Source organism: Lithobates pipiens, unplaced genomic scaffold (genome assembly GCF_037356315.1).
Source record: "Lithobates pipiens isolate NorthernLeopardFrog02 unplaced genomic scaffold, aLitPip1_a1.2 Scaffold_27, whole genome shotgun sequence".
NCBI classification, from domain to species: Eukaryota; Metazoa; Chordata; class Amphibia; order Anura; family Ranidae; genus Lithobates; species Lithobates pipiens.
In genome coordinates, this window is record NW_027507788.1 from 45,569,063 (window position 1) to 45,590,752 (window position 21,690).

The 21,690-nt window shown below is 43.2% G+C and overlaps 1 protein-coding gene across 3 annotated transcripts in view; it reads right to left on the reverse strand.

The window, feature by feature from the left end:
- LAYN (layilin) overlaps positions 1–21,690 on the reverse strand; it is a 104,440-nt gene that overhangs the window by 41,410 nt on the left and 41,340 nt on the right. For 2 of the 3 annotated variants that reach the window (XM_077456937.1, XM_077456935.1), the window contains exons 3-4: positions 1,436–1,456; positions 237–534 (exon numbers count right to left, since the gene is read on the reverse strand). In XM_077456937.1, the coding sequence (XP_077313063.1) occupies positions 237–534; positions 1,436–1,456 (319 nt within the window). The remainder of the gene's footprint in view (positions 1–236; positions 535–1,435; positions 1,457–21,690) is intronic. The other variant, XM_077456938.1, reaches the window with a different exon arrangement.

The window sequence follows — 21,690 nt, forward strand, 5'->3', positions numbered from 1 at the left end:
TTCCGAATATGAAAGCTCTGTGTTCGGAAAATATGTCAGAGGTACATGTGTGGGTTAACTGCTAATGCAAACAGGCATCGGCTGCATAGTCACTTACTTGTAGAGCAGGCTGTACACAGCACACGCAGCCCCCCGAGTGCAGTAAAGCAGAAAAAGCCTTTTAGAACCCTGTGTGCCTACACCCTAAAGATCTGGAAACTGTGAACTAACACAATTCTATAAATATTTGTACTCACCAAAATGTGGGTTTGCTGCCATCAACCCAAGAGTACAGACTCTGGCAGTCGCTGGAGCTTGGAGAGTCCTCGTCAATTCTTCTGAGACCCAACCAGAAGTCACCATCAGAACCAGTGATGCTTTGAATGAGCTTCTGTATAAATCTTTGCTCTGCTTCAGACTTGATAATTAACAGATAACCACCATCCCGTCTACATTCATCCTGAGCTTCCTGAAACGCCAGCCTTCTTGATGTATCATGAAAATAAATGACTTTGTAACATGGCTTCTGTGTTCCTTGCTTGCAAATGATTTGTCCTAAAACAAGAAACTAAAAACTAAAGAACTACATACAATACATGTATATTTTACATTACAAAATAAAAGTGTTCTAAAAGGATAGATTGCCTATTAAACAATTAGACGGGCAGTCTCACTGGTCAATAGGGATGTTCAGGAGGCAAGAAGAAGCTGATAAATTTCAGCAGTACCAGAAAGTGCTGAAGCATTGCCTGTCAAAGTGGTCTAGGATTCAGCCATGTAGCATTTCTTTTTATTTTGATGACCAAGACTTGATTTTTCTCACTGAAGCCTGTAGGCACACACATATCGGCACCTAATCTACACTCTTCTTCCAGAATCATCTCTATTAAACAGAACATTTACTTGTTTTCCCTGGTCCTAATATTGCTGCCTTAGAAATATTCTGATAGCACGTCAATTCATTTATATAAGGTTATGATTATTGATACTGATGGGGAAAAAAATGTATTCTCATAAACTTTACAGGGAAAAGCTGCCTCTTTGCTTTTATGCACATGCCTATTGTGCCTAATGGTAAATTCTGCCATTTTGGTGGTAGATTCTCCTTGTCTTTCAGATTGGCACACTTTTCAATCCTTGATTTCAGAGTTTAAAGGATTCTTGGAAATAAATCTTTAGGCATGTGTAATCAAATCTAAGTGCCTGCAATTCATTTATACTACTAATTTAGACAGTATACAAAAAGTTAATTTTAAACTGTGGCAACATGCAGAGAAAAAAATCGAAATAATGTAGTTTTGATTCTATTACAGGCTGTTTATTGATCGCAACAGTTGTATTGAGTACACACACCATCATTACTAGAACTTCTGCCAACAAGTATGTGCTGGTAGCAGTTCTGCTATTTGCTGGTTTGCAGTCTAACTTTTTAAGGTCTCATTTAAATGGAACCTACCTGGTTTATGCATCCTATCCTCTGGTAGATAGCAGAAAAATACAAAACAAATACATCATTAGTATACCAACAATAAATTCAGAAACTTTCTAATTTGTGCATTTTTTATTTATTTATTTTAAGTTACTGACTGATTTTTCTCATTCAGCCAACAAGTCGAGCAATAGAAAATCTATTAATTCTGTCTTTCACGCTAAACAGCCACAACACCCACGTGAGCAGAGATTTTAATTATTGCTCCCCATCTGACATGCTTGATGTACCATATTTTCTTAACAGTATTACTACCAATGCAGATTTGTAGATCCTCAAGAGTCAATCACATGGACAATTCTGAGCCAAATGAGAATGCATTGGTAATCAGTGGAGCTTGAATGGTGGACATGTAAGCATTGAGTCACAGTAAGGCTGACTTCAAAGTTATGTGTTATATTAACATGTAATAAACTGCTGAATTTTACTGCACTCTGTACAGTCCATTGTCGTGCCATTCACTGTGAAGGGTATCTCAGCACACTACGGTAATACAATAGGGGCTGATAGACTTGCATCACAGCACATTGCACTACACAGTGTTAGGTAGTAAAGTACATTATAGTAGTTATGTAACAAAACAAAAAAAAGAATAAATATGACATGATTATGTAGTTTTTAAAACTACAGGGACAAAAAAAAAAAAGAGTGGTCTATTTTGTGGACTATTTAATTTATTCGAGTTGTCAGAAAATCCGATCGTACTTAACGTGATGACGTTATTTCGTTAGGATGGGACTATGTTCAGGCTAGTAGCCAATAGCTTTGGTCTAGGAATTTGATCTGAGCATGCGTGGCACTTTGTCCGATCGGAATTCTCTACACATGATCGGACAAAGTCCGATCGGATCATGTTGTCGGAAAATTTTATAGCCCAGCTGGAAAATTTGGTCCGTCGAGTACTCCGACGGAAACAGTCTGATGGAGCCCACACACTGTCGGATTATCGGACAACACGGTCCTATCGGACATTGTCCATCGGAATGTCCGACCGTGTGTACAAGGGCTTATGCCGCGTACACACGACCAGACTTTTCTACGGACTAGGTTCGATGGTCTTCCCAACGGACTTTCAGAAGAGGTCCGACAGACTTTCTGAACGAACAGACTTACATAGTTAGTCAGGTTGAAAAAAAAGACACAAGTCCATCTAGTTCAACCACAACACAAGTCCCTCTAGTTCAACCACATGGCAACACACAAACGGACTAAGTCTGTTCTAAAGTCCATTTGTTTTGAACGTGATGACCTAAGATGGGACTAAACAAGGAAGTTCAATCACCAGTAGCCAATAGCTGCCCTTGCGTCATATTTGGTCCGTTGGACTAGCACACAGATGAAGGTTTTCCTGACTTTTAGTCCATCGGACTTGAGTCCGTTCGATAGATTTGAAACATGTTCTATTTCTAGGTCCGTCTGATTTATTTTTTATAAAAAACCGTCGGACTAGCCCACACACGATCGGATTGTCTGACGGACTGATCCCGTCGGACCTAGTCCTGTGTGTACACGGCATTATAGAAATTCAGTGTGCTGAGTTTAATTCCCATTGGAAGAAGCAATCTACCTCTGAATTTTCTGGAAAATAAGGAATGAGTTGAGGGGATCCCCAATCCTAATGTCCGGTACACACAATGAGATTATCGGACGAATGATCATCTGTTTTTATTTTGCATGCTAATTTAGATCGAATCGGGGGAGTTTGCTAAAATCATGAAAATTTGCGTATGACAGAATAAAAATTCAGAAGTGATCTCATGTGTTGTAATGCATTTGTATTGCATTTTCGAATGACAGCAGTACTGATTAAACGAAAATTGTACAATCTAGCATCATATGAAAAAAAAATTTGTGCATGTCCAATCAAATAATATCAGATGAACTGTCCTGATCGGGTCTTGAAAGCTCTGTACCAACAATCATATTATCGTACGATCTCTCCGAAATCTGTATTTTTTGTATGATTTTCTGATCGTGTATACTGGGCATTAGCGTCCTCCTCTACTGGTTTGCTCATCAGATCCTGCTGAGCACATCTGAGTTTAGTGCTTTATCTTTAAAGTGCCCTGTCAGGAAAATAAAATGTACTATAAATCTTTCTCTGCAAAAGAAAAAAGTGTAAATACTTATCTCTCCCACTGCTCACACCACTGAACACCACTCCATTAAAGAAATAGAGAAATCTTCTCATGTTTTTTCAGACCTCAACATTTTTGGGATCCAGAGATCTCCTGGATCCATGGTGCTTTCAGTGGTTCCTTCCACCGACCTCAATGTCACTTTATGCAATTCAGAGTAGAAGCTGGGGGGCACACAGGGATCCTATAACCCTGGATGTGTTGGATCCCTCCAAATCTTACGCTTGCCATAGCTGAATTGATATTCTGCTGGTTCAGCAGGGACCAGAAAAATGTATAACTATCTATGGTCGTTCCTGTACCAGAGAAGTCTAAATAATCTCCTGGCTTGTTAAAGAATTTTCCTTTGATCAGCACTAAAGCACCCTGAGTAGGGATGAGCTCGGTGTTCGACTCGAACATCGGGCGTTCGTCTGCTCGGTGAATTCAGAACTTTGTGGACCGTTCGCACCAAATTCATGTGGCACCAATGGCCCACAATGCACTATGCCATCGCAGTGCATTGCTGGCTCATGATTGGCCAAGCATGCGCTGTGACCCTGCATGCTTGGCCAATCACAGCGCCGGCAGCGAGGAGAGCCATAATTGGCCACATACAGGATGCCTGTGGCCAATTATAGCTAAGGGGGTTTAGTACACGCTCCACACTATATAAGGCCGCCAGCGCGGCGGCATTGTGTAGTGTGTTCCGGCGTGCAGGGAAAGAGCAAGATAGGCAGGGCCAGTGTTCTTTTCTCAGGCATCTGCAGGAGTTAAAGTGGGTGTTGTGTGCCTCCAGCACAGTATACACCTGTATCTACCCTTTTTTGCTAGTGTTCTCTAATACAGGCATCTGCAGGAATTAGTGGGTGTTGTGTGCCTCCAGCACAGCACAGTATACACCTGTATCTACTCTTTATTACTGGTGTTCTCTAATACAGGCATCTGCAGGAGATAAAATGGGTGTTGTGTGCCTCTAGCACAGTATACACCTGAAGATACCCCTTATTGCTGGCGTTGTCTGTTGCATATCTTGTATATTAGCCTTTAAAATTAGCACTTTTGATTTCGAACGTTCGAGTCCCATAGACTTTAATAGGGTTCTAAAGTTCATACGAATTTTTGGTCCGTTCGAAGGTTCTGGTGCGAAAACCGAACCAGGGGGTGTTCGGCTCATCCCTAACCCTGAGTCTCCACAGCTAGAATACAGTAACAAGTAGGGAGGAACTGTACATCTACCACGCTTGTGTAGATGGGAAATCGGTTCTTTTATTTATTTATTTTGCTCAGCCCCCTACTGATGGAAAACAAAAATATGTATTCATGTATAGCCAAGCTTTATAGATCTTTGTGATACACTGATAGGAGATATAATTCTCTGTTTCTCGCTGCAAGAGCTTAGAATGAAAACGGAGGTCTAGTAAAGCCCCATACACACCATTAGATTTTCTGCAGATTTTTATCTTCAGATTTACCAAAACCATGTAGTGCAAGGGCCTGCCTGATTGCATACAAATTGAAACTCCTAAGGTTTGACCTCATATTATATGGTTTTGGGTATCTTTAAAATTCCAGGAAAACAGCTAAATACATACACAAATGAAATACATAAATGAGAGCTGTTTTACAGAGAGGATTTGTATGTATGTTCGCTTAGTTCTTGGATTTATGCAGTCCTGCCACACAGCACAGCTCTGTTTATTGGTGCATTAATTATTACAGAACTGCATTCACTTGTGTCTATCAAATTTGCTTGGAGTTCATCTTTTAAGGATGTGGGGTTGGGGGAACTATAGGGGTGTTTGAAGGCACAAGTTTTCAGTACATGCTGTGATTCTTTCCTTTGATTTCTGCTTAGCGTTGCACGTACCTCCCAACATGAGGGACACCTACTACAAAAGTATGTAGGCATAGGACACGCCCTCTGCCACACCCCCTTAAAGGAGAATTAACCAAAAAAAAAAAAGGTTAATTAAATCCACAAGAGCGTTTTTTTAGGACAACTATTCCTTTAGACCCCTTTCACACTGGGGCGTTTTTCAGGCATTTTTCAGACGCTTTAGCGTTAAAAAAAGCGCTTGAAAGAAGCCACAACTGCAATCCCAATGTAAAAGCCTGAGTGCTTTCACATTGAGATCCCTTTCACATTGGGCGTTTTTTAAGGTGCTTTAGCTTTTAAAAAAGCGCCTGAAAGAAGCCGCAACTGCAATCCCAATGTGAAAGCCCGAGTGCTTTCACACTGAGGGGCTGTGCTGGCAGGGCGTCAAAAAAAGTCCTGCAAGCAGCTTCTTCTTAAAGCGCCCCTTCCCATTGAAATCATTGGGAAGCGTCTGAAAAACGCATGAACAGCGCCTGAAAAGCGCCTTTTGGCAGCAGCGCTTTGTGGGTGCTTTTAACCCTTTATTTGACCACTAGCAGGAGTTAAAAGCGCCCCAATAGCGCTCGAAAAACACTGGTAAAGTGCTGCTAGTTTAAGCGACGCTTTACGAGCGTTTTTCGGGCACTGGTAGTGTTAAAGGGCTCTTAAAGCACTTGGACTTTCACATTGGGATTGCAGGTGAGGCTTCTTTCAAGCGCTTTACAGGCACTTTTTTTAACGCTAAAGCGCCTGAAAAATACCCCAGTGAGAAAGGGATCTTATATTGGCTTTAAAAATTTACAAATGCAGAAATTTAGAATTTGGATGGAAGGTTTAGGGCTGGGAAACACTTTTTTGAAAGATAAAAAGTGCATTTTATATACAATTATGAGGATGAGACCAAAATGAGGGACAAATGAGGAGAAAAGAGTGACAATGAGGGAAATCAGGGACAGTTGGGAGCTATGGCATTGCATACAACATATAACACCTAATAATTCTAATCATTTTACACACAGTTTTTACAGTATGCATTTTATTGTATAATTTGCAGATGTAGCATAAAAAAATGCAGGAAATAATCAGAGTTGACTAAAAGCCCAGAACTGCTGGTACTTCACACATTTTTGCCATGGGAATAATGGGATTGATTTATTACAACAGTAGAGCGTTCACATTTTGCAAAGTGCATTTTCACTTAAGGCCCGTACACACGGTCAGAAAATCTGAAGATAAATTTCATCCAATGAACGATCTGCAGATTTTCTGATTGTTAGTATGCTGCTTTGACAGATGATTACAAATTTTCAGCAGACAAAAAACTGGATGTGCAGGCTTGAAAAATGTTGTGTGATTTGACAACAACGTCCGATTTTCTTTTCATTAGTACTGTTTTCTGACTAAAATAAATAAATCTGAAGAGCAAGACTAGGCATGCTCAGAAATTAAAGAACACATACAAAACAGTTCAACATATTGGAAGTTTTTTAGGAAAGGCAAATCTACTTTGCACTACAAGTGCACTTGGAAGTGCAGTCACTGTAGATCCGAGGGGGACATGCAAGGAAAAAAAAAAAAACAGCATTTTTGCTTGCACATGATTGGATGATAAAATCAGCAGAACTTCCCCTAATTTCAAGCTTCCCCTCAGATCTACAGCGATCTACAGAGACTGCACTTTATAAGTGTACTTGCAGTGCAAAATGGATTTGCTTCGTAAATAACCCCCATTACGTCACTTCTGACGTTGAATTTTGTCGTCAGGAAATTTTCTGATGGTGAGTACCAACTTAACTTTCGATTTGAGACTAGTATCAAACAAAAAACTGACGAAAATTTGTCCAATTATTTGACCGTGTGTACAAGGCTTTAGTTTTACCTGATTCAATAAGCTAGGCAACATTCGCTTTGCAAAGTTAACATGCCCCAATCCCCAAAACATTTTCACCAATGAAAAAAGTCCAATTAAACATTATTTATGTTTAAAATTACCATATAATGTAACTCCATTAAAATTATTCCTTAACTAAAACCATTTCTGTGAAAACACTTTTTGAAGTCCCAAAGTTCTTCTAAAGTTCAGGTAGTTGTGCAGAGTTGAATCTTTGTAAGTGTGTGTAGCCATTTAAACTATAGGCCTTAAATAGAATTAGTTCATAGATCTAAACAAAATTGAGAATGCAATATAAAATGACGTCATAAATGGTAAAAGAAGTACTGAAATATCTTTCCTATGAGAATGGAAGCTCTAAGCCCTTGTACACACGGTCTGAGATTCCGACAGAATGTGTCCTATCGGACCGTTTTGTTGGATATTCCGACTGTGTGTGGTCTCCATCGGACTGTTTCCGTCGGAATATCCGACGGACCAACTTTTCCAACTTGCCGGTAAAATTTTCCGACAAAATCCTCCGATCGGACATACTCCGATCATGTGTAGCCTACTCCGACGGACAAAGTGCCACGCATGCTCAGATCAAATTTCTAGACCAAAGCTATTGGCTACTAGCCTGAACGTAGTCCCGTCGTAACGAAATAACGTCATCACGTTATGTACAATCAGATTTTCCGACAACTTTGTCCGACCGTGTGTATGCAACAGTCGGATTTGGTTGTCAGAATGTCTGACCGTGTGTACAAGGGCTAAGGCTTCATGCACACTGGGCTCTTCCAAACACCTTTCTCTTGGCAGGATAAAAATAGTGTTAAAAACACGCCTAACCCTAGGTTCACATCTACGCGGTTGCAGTTGATGTGGTTTTCCATGCTGCTTTAATGCATTTTGCTTTTAGTTTTCTCGTTCATAAACTGTGAATAACTAGTTGTTAAAGAGTTGTCCGGGAAGCCGGCCGATGCATCCTTAACAACCAATGAGCCATCAGCTGTCAGCGGGGTTCCCCAACATGCAAATGTAAAAAAGAAAAAAAAGAAAAAAGAAAAAGTCATTGCTGGCAATAAGAAAACCAGGAAAAAAATGGCATGGTGTCCCCCCAATCTGGATCTTGAGGAGAACACCCAAAATCCATAACAGACCCTTATCTGAGCATGCAGCCCGGCAGGTCAGGAAAGGGCCCCACCCCCATGTGAATGAGTAGAGGGTACCCCTACACATTCACCAAAAAAAGATGTAGTGTAAAAAATGACAGTAGGCAGTTTTTGACAAGTCCTATGTTTAAAAATAAAAAACAACGTCCCCCGATGTAGATCCATTGTCAATCACGATGCCCGCCACCACCGCCAACCCGAAAAAAAAAAACACTCCCACCGAAGGCTCCGTGGTGTCTGCCAGCTCCGGCGTTTGACAATTCCTAAATAACAAAGGGACGGGGTCACCCCCTGACATCACTTGCGTTTTTGGTGTGAGTCCATTGAAGTCTATTACAGGCAAAAATCTGCAGCGGGGAAAAAAGTCTCTGACCCTTTCCAAAAACACACCAGTTGAAAAATGCATAGATGTGAATGTGTACCATATGAAACCATGTTAAATGGACTGTAGTGTGTTTTTGAAAATTGCAAAACGCACTAAAATACACATACTGTAGGTGTGAACCTAGTGTAAAGCCACGTTTTTCCAAATGTGTTCAGGCACATCAAGCATTTGAGCGTTCATTCATTTCATTGGCAAAAATATTGATTTATTTTGGCCATTAAAATGAATGAACGCTGAAGCGCTAAAGGCTCCTAGCGTTTACACATGTTTAGATGCATAAGGGATTTTTTCTGCTCAAACACTCCTTTACTGAATGCAATTCTGGTGCGTTCAGGTTTCTGTCTCTAAATGCTCCTGGTTCTTAACACCTACTGTATGTGTGCATGGACACATAGGCTAACATAGAGGCGTGTTTAGAGGCATAAAATAAAGTTTTGTAAAACTGGCATTTTTTAGTTGCGGTGTGTATGAGGCCTAAAGCTGTACTTCATAAAAGAATTGAGAATATAATATAAAAAAAAATTATAAGTGGTAAAAGAAGTGCTGAAATATCTTTCCTACAATAATGGAAGCTCTAAAAAGTTGTGTTTCTTAACCACTTTCAGACCGGACCATTTTGCTGGTCAATTACAATTTGGCACTGCGCTGCTTTAACTGGTAATTGCGCGGTCATGCAATGTTGCACCCAAACAAAATTTGCGTCCTTTTTTTCCCACAAATAGAGCTTTCATTTAAAGGTATTTGACTGACTCTGCGATTTTTATTTTTTGCGATATAAACGTAAAAAGACCGCAAATTTTGAAAAAAAAAAAGATATTTTCTACTTTTTGTTATTAGAAAAATCCAATAAACTCAATTTTAGTCATACATTTAGGCCAAAATGTATTCAGCCACATATCTTTGGTAAAAAAAAAGTCAATAACTGTATATTTATTGGTTTGCGCAAAAGTTGTCACATCTACAAACTAAGGTACGTTTTCTGGAATTTACGCAGCTTTTAGTTTATGACTGCCTATCTCATTTCTTGAGGTGCTAAAATGGCAGGGCAGTACAAAACCCCCCCAAATGACCCCATTTTGGAAAGTAGATACCCTAAGGAAATTGATAAGAGGCATGTTGAGCCCATTGAATATTTTATTTTTTTGCCTCAAGCGATTGAATTAGTTGTCACTAAATGATATATTGCTCACACATGCCATGGTTATATGTGGAATTGTACCCCAAAATACATTCTGCTGCTTCTCCTGAGTACGGGGATACCACATGTGGTCGACTTTTTGGAAGCCTAGCCGCGTACGGGGCCCCGAAAACCAAGCACCGCCTTAAGGCTTTCTAAGGGCGTAAATTTTTGACTTCACTCCTCACTACCTATTAGGCCGCGTACACACGCGGGGACTGTTCGCTCAACTTTGTCCGTCAAACAGTTTCAGCAAACAGTCCGCTCAAAATTAGCATGGACGGACTTGCCCACACACGACGAACGAACAGTTTGCTGAAACCGTGCGCGATGACGTGAACGGCACGTACGACGGGACGGAAAATACGACGTCCTATACACTGCATTACAACTTTCGGCATGTAAATCCTTTCTGAGCATGCGCGGAACTTAGTTTGACGAACAAGCCTACACACGAGGGGACTGTTCGCTGAAACCAAGTTTCAGCGGACAGTTTTTCGGAATTTCCGAAAAACTTTGTTCAGCAGACTGTTCGCTGAAACTGTCCGCTGAAAGCCCACACACGGGCGGACTGTCCGCCGAAACACTGTTCAGCAGACAAAGTTGGGCGAACAGTCCCCGCGTGTGTACGCGGCCTCACAGTTTTGAAGGCCATAAAATGGCAAGATGGCACAAAACCCCCACAAATGACCCCATTTTAGAAAGTAGACACCCCAAGCTATTTGCTGAGAGGCATGTTGAGTCCATGGAATATTTTATATTTTGCCACAAGTTGCGGAAAAATTACAAACTTTTTTATTTTATTTATTTTTTTCACAAAATTGTCACTAAATTATATATTGCTCACGCATGCCATGGGCATATGTGAAATGACACCCCAAAATAAATTCTGCTGCTTCTCCTGAGTACGGGGATACCACATATGTGGGACTTTTTGGGAGCCTAGCCGTGTACGGGGCCCCGAAAACCAAGCACCGCCTTCAGGCTTTCTAAGGGCGTTACAGTTTTGAAGGCCATAAAATGCCAAGATGGCACAAACCCCCCCAAATGACCCCATTTTGGAAAGTAGACACGCCTAAATTTAGGGGTACACTAGTGAGACTAGGTAATAAATGGCGGGTGCCCTGAAACTTTAAAAAAATAACTAACCAACCAGCGTCACCTGTAACAGTTATATGGTGATCACTGGTGAAAGGGTTAACTAGGGGGCAATCAGGGGGCTTTATGCGGTAGTATATGGGGGTCCCTGGCGCTATAAAAAGCTGCGGCGAACCTAAATACCTACCTGCCTAACTAGCGTCACCTGTGACACTAATACAGCGATCAGAAAAACGATCGCTTATTAGGCTGGGTTCACACTGGAGCGATGTGGGAACGCCACAAATCCGCGGCGGATTCCCGCATCGCATGCTTTCCGGCGGCAGTTCACACTGCCCTATGCGAACTGCTGGGAGTGTCAGTGAAATGTTAATGACACCCCCAGATCAGTTCGCATATCGCAGTGCGATCTGCAAACTCGGATCGCATGGTGTGAACACCCATGCGATCCGATTCTGCTGCGGACCAAAAAAAAGGGTCCCGTGCGAATTTGCGGCGGGTGCGGCGCGAATTCAGCCATACTATCTGTATGGCTGAACTCGAATCGCACAGAGATCGGATGTGATTTGCACTGCAGTGCGGTGCGAATCACATCCGTTCTCATAAACCGCTGCAATGTGAACCCAGCCTTAGTGACACTGGCGACGGGGGGTGATCACGGGGTTAAACCTTTATTGGGGGGGTTAGGGGGGTACATTAGAACTAAAGGGGGCTAACCCTAACTGCCCTAACAGTTATTACAGTCACAAATGACACCAATGCAAAAAAAATAAAAAATGCAATTGGTGTCACTGTGACTGGGGGGGCAGGGGTAATTGGGGGGGTGATCGGGGGGTGAATGGGGGGTGTGAGTGTGCCTTGCATGTTCTACTGTGTAGTGTCGTGTTGGTGCAACTCACCGATCCTCTCTCCTCGGTGCCGGAACGAAAAATACCGACACGGAGGAGAGATTACATCACTTCCTCTGCCTGTGTTTACATTACAGGAGAGGAAGTGATGTAATGCTTCACTTCCATTCGTCAGGAGCGATCGCGAGGGGGTGGTCATGAATGAATGGCCGCCCCCTCATCCCGGATCGCTCCTGCACGGATACCGACCGCCGCTGGCACCGGGGGGGGCCCAATCGGGCCCCCCACCCGCGGGAAGGCAGAGACGTACAGGTACGCCCATATGCCTGCCCGTGCCATTCTGTCGACGTATATCGTCATGCGCCGGTCGGCAAGTGGTTAAACAAAATACAGAATGGACTATCATTTACACAGTTTAGTTTGAAATAAATTTAAAAACATCAAAATGAAAAAAATAACTGTTTAAACCATAATAATTTATAAAAGAAGCACTGCAATGCTTAGATGTTCTGTAAAAGTAAAGTTCCTTCGGTTCCAGTCACACAATCAAATGTGAAAGCACTGGTCACAAGATCCCTGTTGTTAGGGTTTGTAACAGGGAGTTAGATCCCTATTGTATATATCTGCGGGGATGTTTGTTGTAGTTTGTGCAGGCACTACTTAATCACTGTTCACCCTTGCTTTGCACATGTGGGGATTCTGTTATTTGTAGTCCTGCCCAGGGGTTTCTAGGTAGACTTTACATGTTATAACCATGTTCCCTAGGTGGAGATAGAGGAACCTGAATGAAGGGGTCATGGGGTTCTTGGGAATGTAGTTCTTACCCCCAGAGGAGACACTGGATGTATCAGGTTCTCTGTTCTTGTGTCATGACTCTGTAAACAGCTTTTCCCTTCCTGACACACCTGGCTGGGTTGGGGATTGCTGCAAATACTGATACATGCACAAATGTAGATATCCTGTACAACTATGATAAAGTACCATGAGATGGACACAAGACTGGTTAATTGCCATTACAAACAAGAGTAAGACTGTTTTTCCTGCCTGGCAGTAATCAACAAATGTCCCAAAATGCACTTTGCATGTAACCTACCAAGGGTGTCTCTAAACAAAAGAAATTAAGGGCAGTCAGTAGTTAATTGGTTCCTGGCTTTCAAGCTTCTGCAGCTAAAAGCTGGGGCCCAGTCTTTATGGTGGTGTATTTAATACTGTCCCTTTAAAGATTCTGCATGCAGTGGTTTAATGTTCCTGTGTAAAGGCTAGTCCCCTTTTGCTAGCAGCAGTAATGTCAAAGAAGCAGCCGCTGACAGGAGTGTGTGCGCTCCTGCTCTGTCATAGCTGCTGGTTCCAACATCCTGGTTTTGGCTGTGGCATTTTCCTTGTCTGTCCATATGCAAGGTAAGGGATCATGGCCAGACATGGGTGGAGGCCAACCTGTGATAAGCTAGCCAAACCTGCAGTCTTATGCTTGTGATAGAGTGTGCAATACCTGATCAAGCTGCCTGTTTGTCTCCCCTGTTCTTCTAGGTTGGATTTGCCTGTGTATGACCTCAGATTGGATAACGACTATTTTCTGAACTCTCTCTGCTTTTTACCTGAAGTGTCATTGAACCACTCTGCCTGTCTGCCAACCGCAAGTACCTGTTTGCTTTGCTCAATTCACGCATGCCCTGGTGTGGTGGCCAGGCACTATAGCAGTGTGTATAAGTCCTGGGGGCAAATAAGTACCAGTACACCTGCCTGCCTTATGGGCCAGCTAAAGTGTCTGACCACCTGCTTAAGGGGTGATCGTGACAGCCGCTCACCAGTCCTCTGCTCTCGGCAGACTCCAGTACAGATGCTTGGCAAACAAACTCCTTCAGTGCTGCTCTCAGAGTGAATCTCCTCTCTCTGGCTCCGGCTCCCAACCACTTTAGTCACGATCTCTCTGACTGCACAAAGCTAATGGAGATGCATCCAGCTCTGGTCCCCTCACAGCAATAGGAAGTCCTTTTTCTCACAGCTGAGAAAAGCTGCTCTCTCTCCTCCCCTTTCTCCTCTATCCCCTTGGGATTGTAGTCTGTCCCCCATCCACTTCCACAACATAGTTCACTTTACAAACTATATCTCCCTTAATCCAGGATGGTCTGCATCACAAAGTCTTTTTAGTCCTGATGTCCCACTAGCTCCCTCTAGTGGATAAAGGTAGAATGACACCAACTAATTCACCATGGGAGCCCTGTGTGAGCACAAAAGCAGCTGCAGCATGGTGGTTTTATAGTTGCTCTGGCCTGCTAAGCACCCAGCTACAGGAAGAGAGATGGAGAAGAGACAAGGCCCCCTCATAAGGAATAGAATGGAATCAGAAGTGATGCAACTTTGGTTGCCTGCATCTTATAAGAACTGGCACATCTTCTCTTGACCTTTACCCTCTTGCATTGCCAGCACAATGAAGATTCGGAAAATGTTTAATAGTGCTTTTGTTCTATTTCCACATCATTGGAAATATTTACCATATCTTTGGACTGTTAAATAACTTTGAACGTTGGTGTGTTGTTGCTAAGAAGCTCACCTAATTTCTTGTAAAAATGGAAATGGGACGCTCTCTCTTTTTCTTATGTTACTTATGCAAAATGATCTATCTATACACGGGGAAGTAAAGATAATACAACTGGTTCTAGTTGGAAAGGAGTGGTGTCCTAGTGGAGGAGGGTCTGCTTGCTTGCCAGTAGTAGTAAAAGTTCCCCTATGCGCATGCACAAAGCAGCTTGGGCCTCATGTTTCATGGGCCTTGGGCGTTTGTCAGACTGCAGACTAGGTCTGGAACTGCTGTGGGCAGAGACCTCTTCTAGTATGTGAACGGTGTTTCCCGATATGGCCCGAGGATAAGATGAGTAAGGAAACTGTGGAAGTGGTGAACCAGAAAGATGGTGGCTGCTGTCTCAGACCTACCATGACTAAAAATTAGACTGAGGCCTGGGCACAAGAACTGGATTAACAACCCATTGAAATGCTACAAGCTGAGAGCTGATGAGCTAAATGGTGTGTTGTGGTTTAGGAACTGTACTTTGAGGTTATTAAATGTATCTGAGGTGGTATCTTCTCATAAGGGGCAAAAGAGGTTCTCAGTTCATGTCTAAACCACATAAAGTTCTGCTCCCTTTAGACCAGCACTGCCCTCATAGCCTTCTAGTAGCGATTGGTTTCTTTTGAGTTCTGTGATGAAGTGGGGTGTAAAGTCTTTATTGCTGGCCAATAAAAACATAATAAAATATTTATTTTTATTCTTTAAAAATTCACCCCTAGTAACAACTCAGTAGTGCTGCACAGGATAATTGTAATGAGTAAGAAAGAGGTAGAAAATAAAGCAGCAGGATGAGAATTTTGACAGACCACGGATGGGGTGGATTTTTACAATTTGGGAAAAACTGCTTAGGAAGGTAAAAAGATTTTATTACTCTTAATAAAACAAAGAAAATGAAAGGTTTTCAGAAAGGCCGACATGTAAAATATTTAAGAATACACTATAAGCAAACAGGAGCCAGGAATTCAGTAACTGATATCATTTGCAAAGAAAATACATCATCTATAATTAAGTAATACTGTCACAAGTGAATCCCCACTGCTTTACCGATATGTAATGGAAATATAAAACTGTGCTAGTAAAGAGGATCAAATGAGAGACATTGAGGAATGATAGGATGAAAGGAAAGAGGCATGACAGACTATAAAGTGAATAAAGCAAAAAGTACAAAATAAAAAAACATCCTAGGCATAGTGGGAAGTGGTTGGAGGTGAGTACTAAATACATTGATTGAAGCAACTACTCTAAACCCTAATTTGCAAACTTGGATTGGAAACCATTATAAATAAAGATGTATCTGCTTCAGTGAGCAGGGCTGATGTAATAGTTACCGTATTTATCGGCGTATAACACGCACTTTTTTCCCCTTAAAAGCAGGGGAAATCGTGGGTGCGTGTTATACGCCGATCCCCCGAAATTCTGAGCATCTGGGCGGCTTTCAGCCGCCTTCGGCTCTTCAAGGCGACTTTCGGCCGCCTTCGGCCATTATCGGCGGCTTTTGGCCGCCTTCGGCCATTATCGGCAGCTTTTGGCCATCTTCGGCCATTCTCGGCAGCTTTCGGCCGCCTTCACCCGTTCTTGGCAGCTTTCAGCCGCCTTCGGCTCTTCTCGGCGGCCGGAAGCTGCCGAGAATGGCCGAAAGCTGTCGAGAAGAGCCGAAAGGCGGCCGAAAGCTGACGAGAAGAGCCAAAGGCCCGCCGAGAACTACTGCACGCCGCCGAGATACACATCCGGCTCTGTATCTCGGAGGCGGCATTTAAAAAAAAAAAAATACAAATAGCAAATGAAATAGACACGGCTGCAATGGGGGACAAGACTGCATAAGGCTGCAATGGGGGACAAGACTGCATAAGGCTGCAATGGGGGACAAGACTGCAAAGGTGGACAAGGCTGCATAAGGCTGCAATGGTGGACAAGGCTGCATAAGACTGCAATGGTGGACAAGGCTGCATAAGACTGCAATGGTGGACAAGGCTGCAATGGTAGACAAGGCTGCAATGGTGGACAAGGCTGCAATGGTGGACAAGGCTGCAATGGTGGACAAGGCTGCAGATGAGACTGATGGGCATATAAATGTAAGTTTTTTTCCCCCCCTTAAACTTCCCTCCTAAATGTTTTTTTCCTTAAAATTCCCTCCTAAACTTGGGGTGCGTGTTATACGCCGCCGCGTATCATACGCCAATAAATACGGTTTATGTTTTTTTAAGTAGCCTTATCTTTACAATCATATTGGAAAAATCAGATTCAAATTTTTTTCATTTTTGCTATACAGTTGAGTTTAAAGCAGTTACAAACTACAGGGGTATAATGGGAGTTCCAATCAATAAATCAAGGTATTAACATGCTGGGTACATTGTACCCCATACTCATTCACATAGGGTGGGGGGCCGGGATCTGGGGGCCCCCTTATTAAAAGGGGCTCACGGATTTCGATAAGCCCCCCGCCCACAGACCCCGACAACCAACGGCCATGGTTGTCGGGAAGAGGCCCTTGTTCTCATCAACATGGGGACAAGGTGCTTTGGGGTGGGGGGCCGCACGGCCCCCCTTCCCCAAGGCACCTCCCCATGTTGAGGGCACGCGGCCTGGTACAGCTCAGGAGGTGGGGGGCGCTCGCTCGTCCCTACCCCTTTCCTGGCCGGCCGGGTAGCGTGCTCGGATAAGGGTCTGATACGGACCTGGGGGGGACCCCCACGCCTTTTTTTTTCGGCGTAGGGATTCCCCTTTAAGTCCATACCAGGTGACGGGGCCAGCGACGCCTCCTTCGCTGGTTCCGGTTACCTGGAGCCATGCTCAAAATGAGCTGACTTTTCTCCGGGCAGGGAAAATCCGTTCATTTCAAAAGTACGGCGGACTAGCACACACACGGCCGTATTGTCTGCCAAAATGCGAGTCCAGGGGACACATTGATGTGCAAAACTACTTTCTTAGTCCGCCGGACTTTTGCGGAACAAAAAGTCAGCCGGAGCCCACACACGGGCGAATTGTCAGTCGGACTTGAGTCCGCCGGACTTTTCCACCGGATTGTTTGATCGTGTGTATGGGGCTTTACAGGTTTTTGTCTAAGATTGCCCTGTATTTGGCTCTATCCACCTTCTCATCAACTCTGATCAGCTCTCTCGTCCCTGCTGAAGAAAAGCACCCCACAACATGATGCTGCCACCACAATGTTTCACGATGGGGATGGTGTGTTCAGGGTGAAGTGCAGTGTTAGTTTTCGGCCACATATAGTGTTTTGCTTTTAGGGCAAAAAGTTCAATTTTGGTCTCCTTTGACCTTCTTCCACATTTTCTCACAAACTGCAAACAGGACTTCTTATGGCTTTCTTTAAACAATGGCTTTCTTCTTGCCACTCTTACATAAAGGCCAGATTTGTGGAGTGCATGACTAATAGTTGTCCTGTGGACAGATTCTCCCACCTGAGCTGTGGGTCTCTGCAGCTCCTCCGGAGTTACCATGGGCCTCTTGGCTGCTTCTCTGATTAATGCTCTCCTTGCCCAGCCTGTCAGTTTAGGTGGGCTGTCAGGTCTTGGTAGGTTTGCAGTTGTGCCATACTCTTTACATTTTCGTAAAGAAGGATTGAACAGTGCTTCATGAGATATTCAAAGCTTGGGATTTTTTTTTATAACCTAACCCTGCTTTAAGCTTCTCCACAACTTTGTCCCTGACCTGTCTGGTGTGTTCCTTGACCTTCATGATGCCATTTGTTCACTAAGGTTCTCTAACAAACCTCTGAGGGCTTCACAGAACAGCTGTATTTATACAGAGATTAAAGTACACACAGGTGGACTCTTTTTATTAATTAGGGGACTTCTGAAGGCAATTGGTTCCACTAGATTTTAGTTAGCGGTATCAGAGTAAAGGGGGCTGAATACAAATGCATGGCACACTTTTCAGATATTTATTAGAGCTGGGTCATGTGACAGCTGTATATCAATTAGGAAATAAGGTACTTGGATTTTTTTTAAATACAGTGCCATCATCATACAGAAATAGAAGTAACAATGTAAATTAAACAACGTGTGTTTAGTATCATGTAGCGCTAACCCCCGAAGGATCTGCTGGCTAGATTTTGGCTTACCGCTACCTTCTGTTTTCCTCGTTGCACGTCTAGGGGTGTCCCATTGTAAATGGCCCAGTAACTTGAGACCAACAGATCCACTTGAATGGATTTTATTTGCAAAACCTAGACAATGAACAGTCTCTTAAACTGGGATCAGAGGGTTGGAAGGGAATTCAGGTACTCTTGGTGTCAAAGCTAAAATGTTGAATGTTGCTTACTTTGACTGCATCCAGAGAATAGCCATTCGCAACTGGATGATCACTCAGGTTGGACAGTCCCTCTCTCACAAGGCCTAGCAGCCAACAAGGTGCTTACTCAGGAACAAGTCTCTGCCACAGACGTTGGTGTAGAACGTACAAGATAATGTCTCTGCCACAGACGTTGTTGAAGAACACGTAGGGAAACTTAAGCTTGAAAACGTTTGTAGGATACCTGGATCCTTCGGCTAGCTTTGCGATATCCACAAGACCGGATTCTCTCAGGTACTTCAGCCCTTCCAGGCTCTTACTAAGAAACCAACCCATACGTGGTCTTCTTCTGAAGAGTCCTCCCCTGGAATGCTTGAAGTCACTGGGTCTCTCCCGAACGGAGACGGCACCAGCCCGGAGACATTAAAGTTGGGTGGTTTCGCACCCCAGACCATTGCCTTCCTGGGAGCTGGTCAGTAGGACCAGGACCATGAAGTCAGTACATCATTCTGGACCAGAACCCCGAACCACATGATGTCCGCATCTTAAATACCCTCTCCCAGAAAGTACAGCAAGAGTGCCACTCCCACTGGGCGGGCTCTGAGAGAGAATAACTTAAGCACCTAACCAGACCATAGTTCCATGCCTGCCAGAAGAGACAGTGCCCCCTGTGGCCAGGCTAAACATCTCACAGTCCAGTTAGACTGATCCTGAAGTCTAATTTAGACAATTGTACCCAAACCAAACTGCAGTTTAGGCAAAACCTTAACTTTGAAAAACACATAGCGCGTGCTCTTCAGGAGCCGTCGCTACAATCACTTTAACTGAATTTCAGTATTAAGTTTACAGCATAGCAGAGTAAAATGACCACATCTCAATTTACCACATATCCCAAACATATGGAAACCATGGCTTCTATGGAGGGGAGCAGTGATTCTCAACCAGGGTTCTGTGGAACCCTGGGGTTCCTCCAGAGGTTGCTAGGGGTTCCTTCAGCATTGGGCAATTGCTGCCTCTCAGATAAGTTCCCACTGATACCAGTGACCTTTTTAACTATCTGTAAGGAGGTAATTCTTCCCAATGACCACAAGTGTAAGGACCATTCTTCCCACTGACCATCACACTAATGTATCATGAGTTGTAGATTTCAAGTTTTTAGCAGGGGTTCCCTGAGACCGGAGAACTATTTCAAGGGTTCCTCTGTGTTGAAAAGGTTGAGAAAGGCTGGAGTAGAGCCTTCGTTGGGTCCCAAGTCCTACTCCATAGAAGCCATGGTTTCCATAGACTGCACTGATCCAGACCAAAAACAATAAAACAGCTGTGTACAGCCGGGAATAAATGGCTCTATAACAGTGATGGCGAACCTTGGCACCCCAGATGTTTTGGAACTACATTTCCCATGATGCTCATGCACTCTGCAGTGGAGTTGAGCATCATGGGAAATGTAGTTCCAAAACATCTGGGGTGCCAAGGTTCGCCATCACTGCTCTATAATATTAAGCTATATTTAGTATATACAACAGTAGCTGTATGGCTGTAGTAGATGTGCATTTGACTGTTTGGCTTATAAGAATGATTTGCATGGCTCCACTTACTGTCCTGAAATGAGGAATCATTTAGAGTTAAAGGAGTTGTAAAGTCAGAAGGTTTTTTATCTTCATGCATTCTATGCATGAAGATAAACGCCTTCTATTGCAGCAGCCACTCCAGCACCCCTAATTACATACCTGAGCCCCATCTCTCTCCAGCAATGTCACCGAATGTCTATGCTGTCCAGGACACTCCTCCTTATTGGCTGAGACACAGCAGCGGCGCCATTGGCTCCCACAGCTGTCAAATTCAGTCAGCCAATCAGGGAAGATCGGGGGTGGGGCAGGCTGAGGCTCAGTGTCTGAATGGACACAGGGAGCTGTGACTTGGCTCCAGTGCCCCCATAGGAAACTGCTGACTCTGGGGTGACTCGATAGGAGGGCCCAGGAGCACAGCAGAGGGACCCTAGAAGAGGAGGATCCGGGCTGCTCTGTGCAAAACCAACTGCATAGAGCAGGTAAGTATAACATGCTTGTCTTTTTTTTAAACAAGACTTTAAAATCACTTTAAGGGCTTTTAGATTCCTTTAGTGCCTTCTCACAATAACATGCATGGTTATTCCAACCATTAGTATGTATACATAAACTTTAAAAGCGTTATGGACACTTTTAAGTGTATTTCCACTTTTGCAGCCATATTGGGATAATACCTGCTTTATATTTGTTACATGTCCCCATTCATAAAGCATAACTAAAAAAAAAAACTGCAGCTTACCGTTTTTATTTTCTCTGTTCTGGATCCTCCAGCAAGGAAAAATCCTAGGTAATCCTCTTTGTTTATGAGTGGGGCTGGGTAACTTTGTTTTCCATAATTAACCCTGTCTGTACTGTGCAGGCAGATCTTCATTAACAGTCTTAACCAGATTTGAACATTGTCTATCCAAGCAAAGGGTTAAAGCTTTAGGGGCTGAACTTCTTGCATTGTATAATAATGAGGACAGATTTAGGACAGGCTCACTTTAACATTGTTGGAAAAACCTTGCAGTCAGCCATTACAACGTTTCCCGAGAAACATCAAAAAGGTAAGAAATATATAAATATTTAATGTTTTAGTCATGCTGTGTGAATGGGAACACATAAACATAAATAGGTGTTTTCCCAAATTTGACTTCAAAAGTAGAAATTTGAAATGTATGTTAAGACAAACTTTTTTCAGTTTGGATAGAGGTGAAGGATTAGAACTTCTATAAGAAATAAGAGGTAAGTGTTCCAATGAGGACATTTTGCAGTGACAACTGTCTATCTACCCGATTTCCTCTCACATCCAGTTTTGTCTGCAGGGCAACAAGTG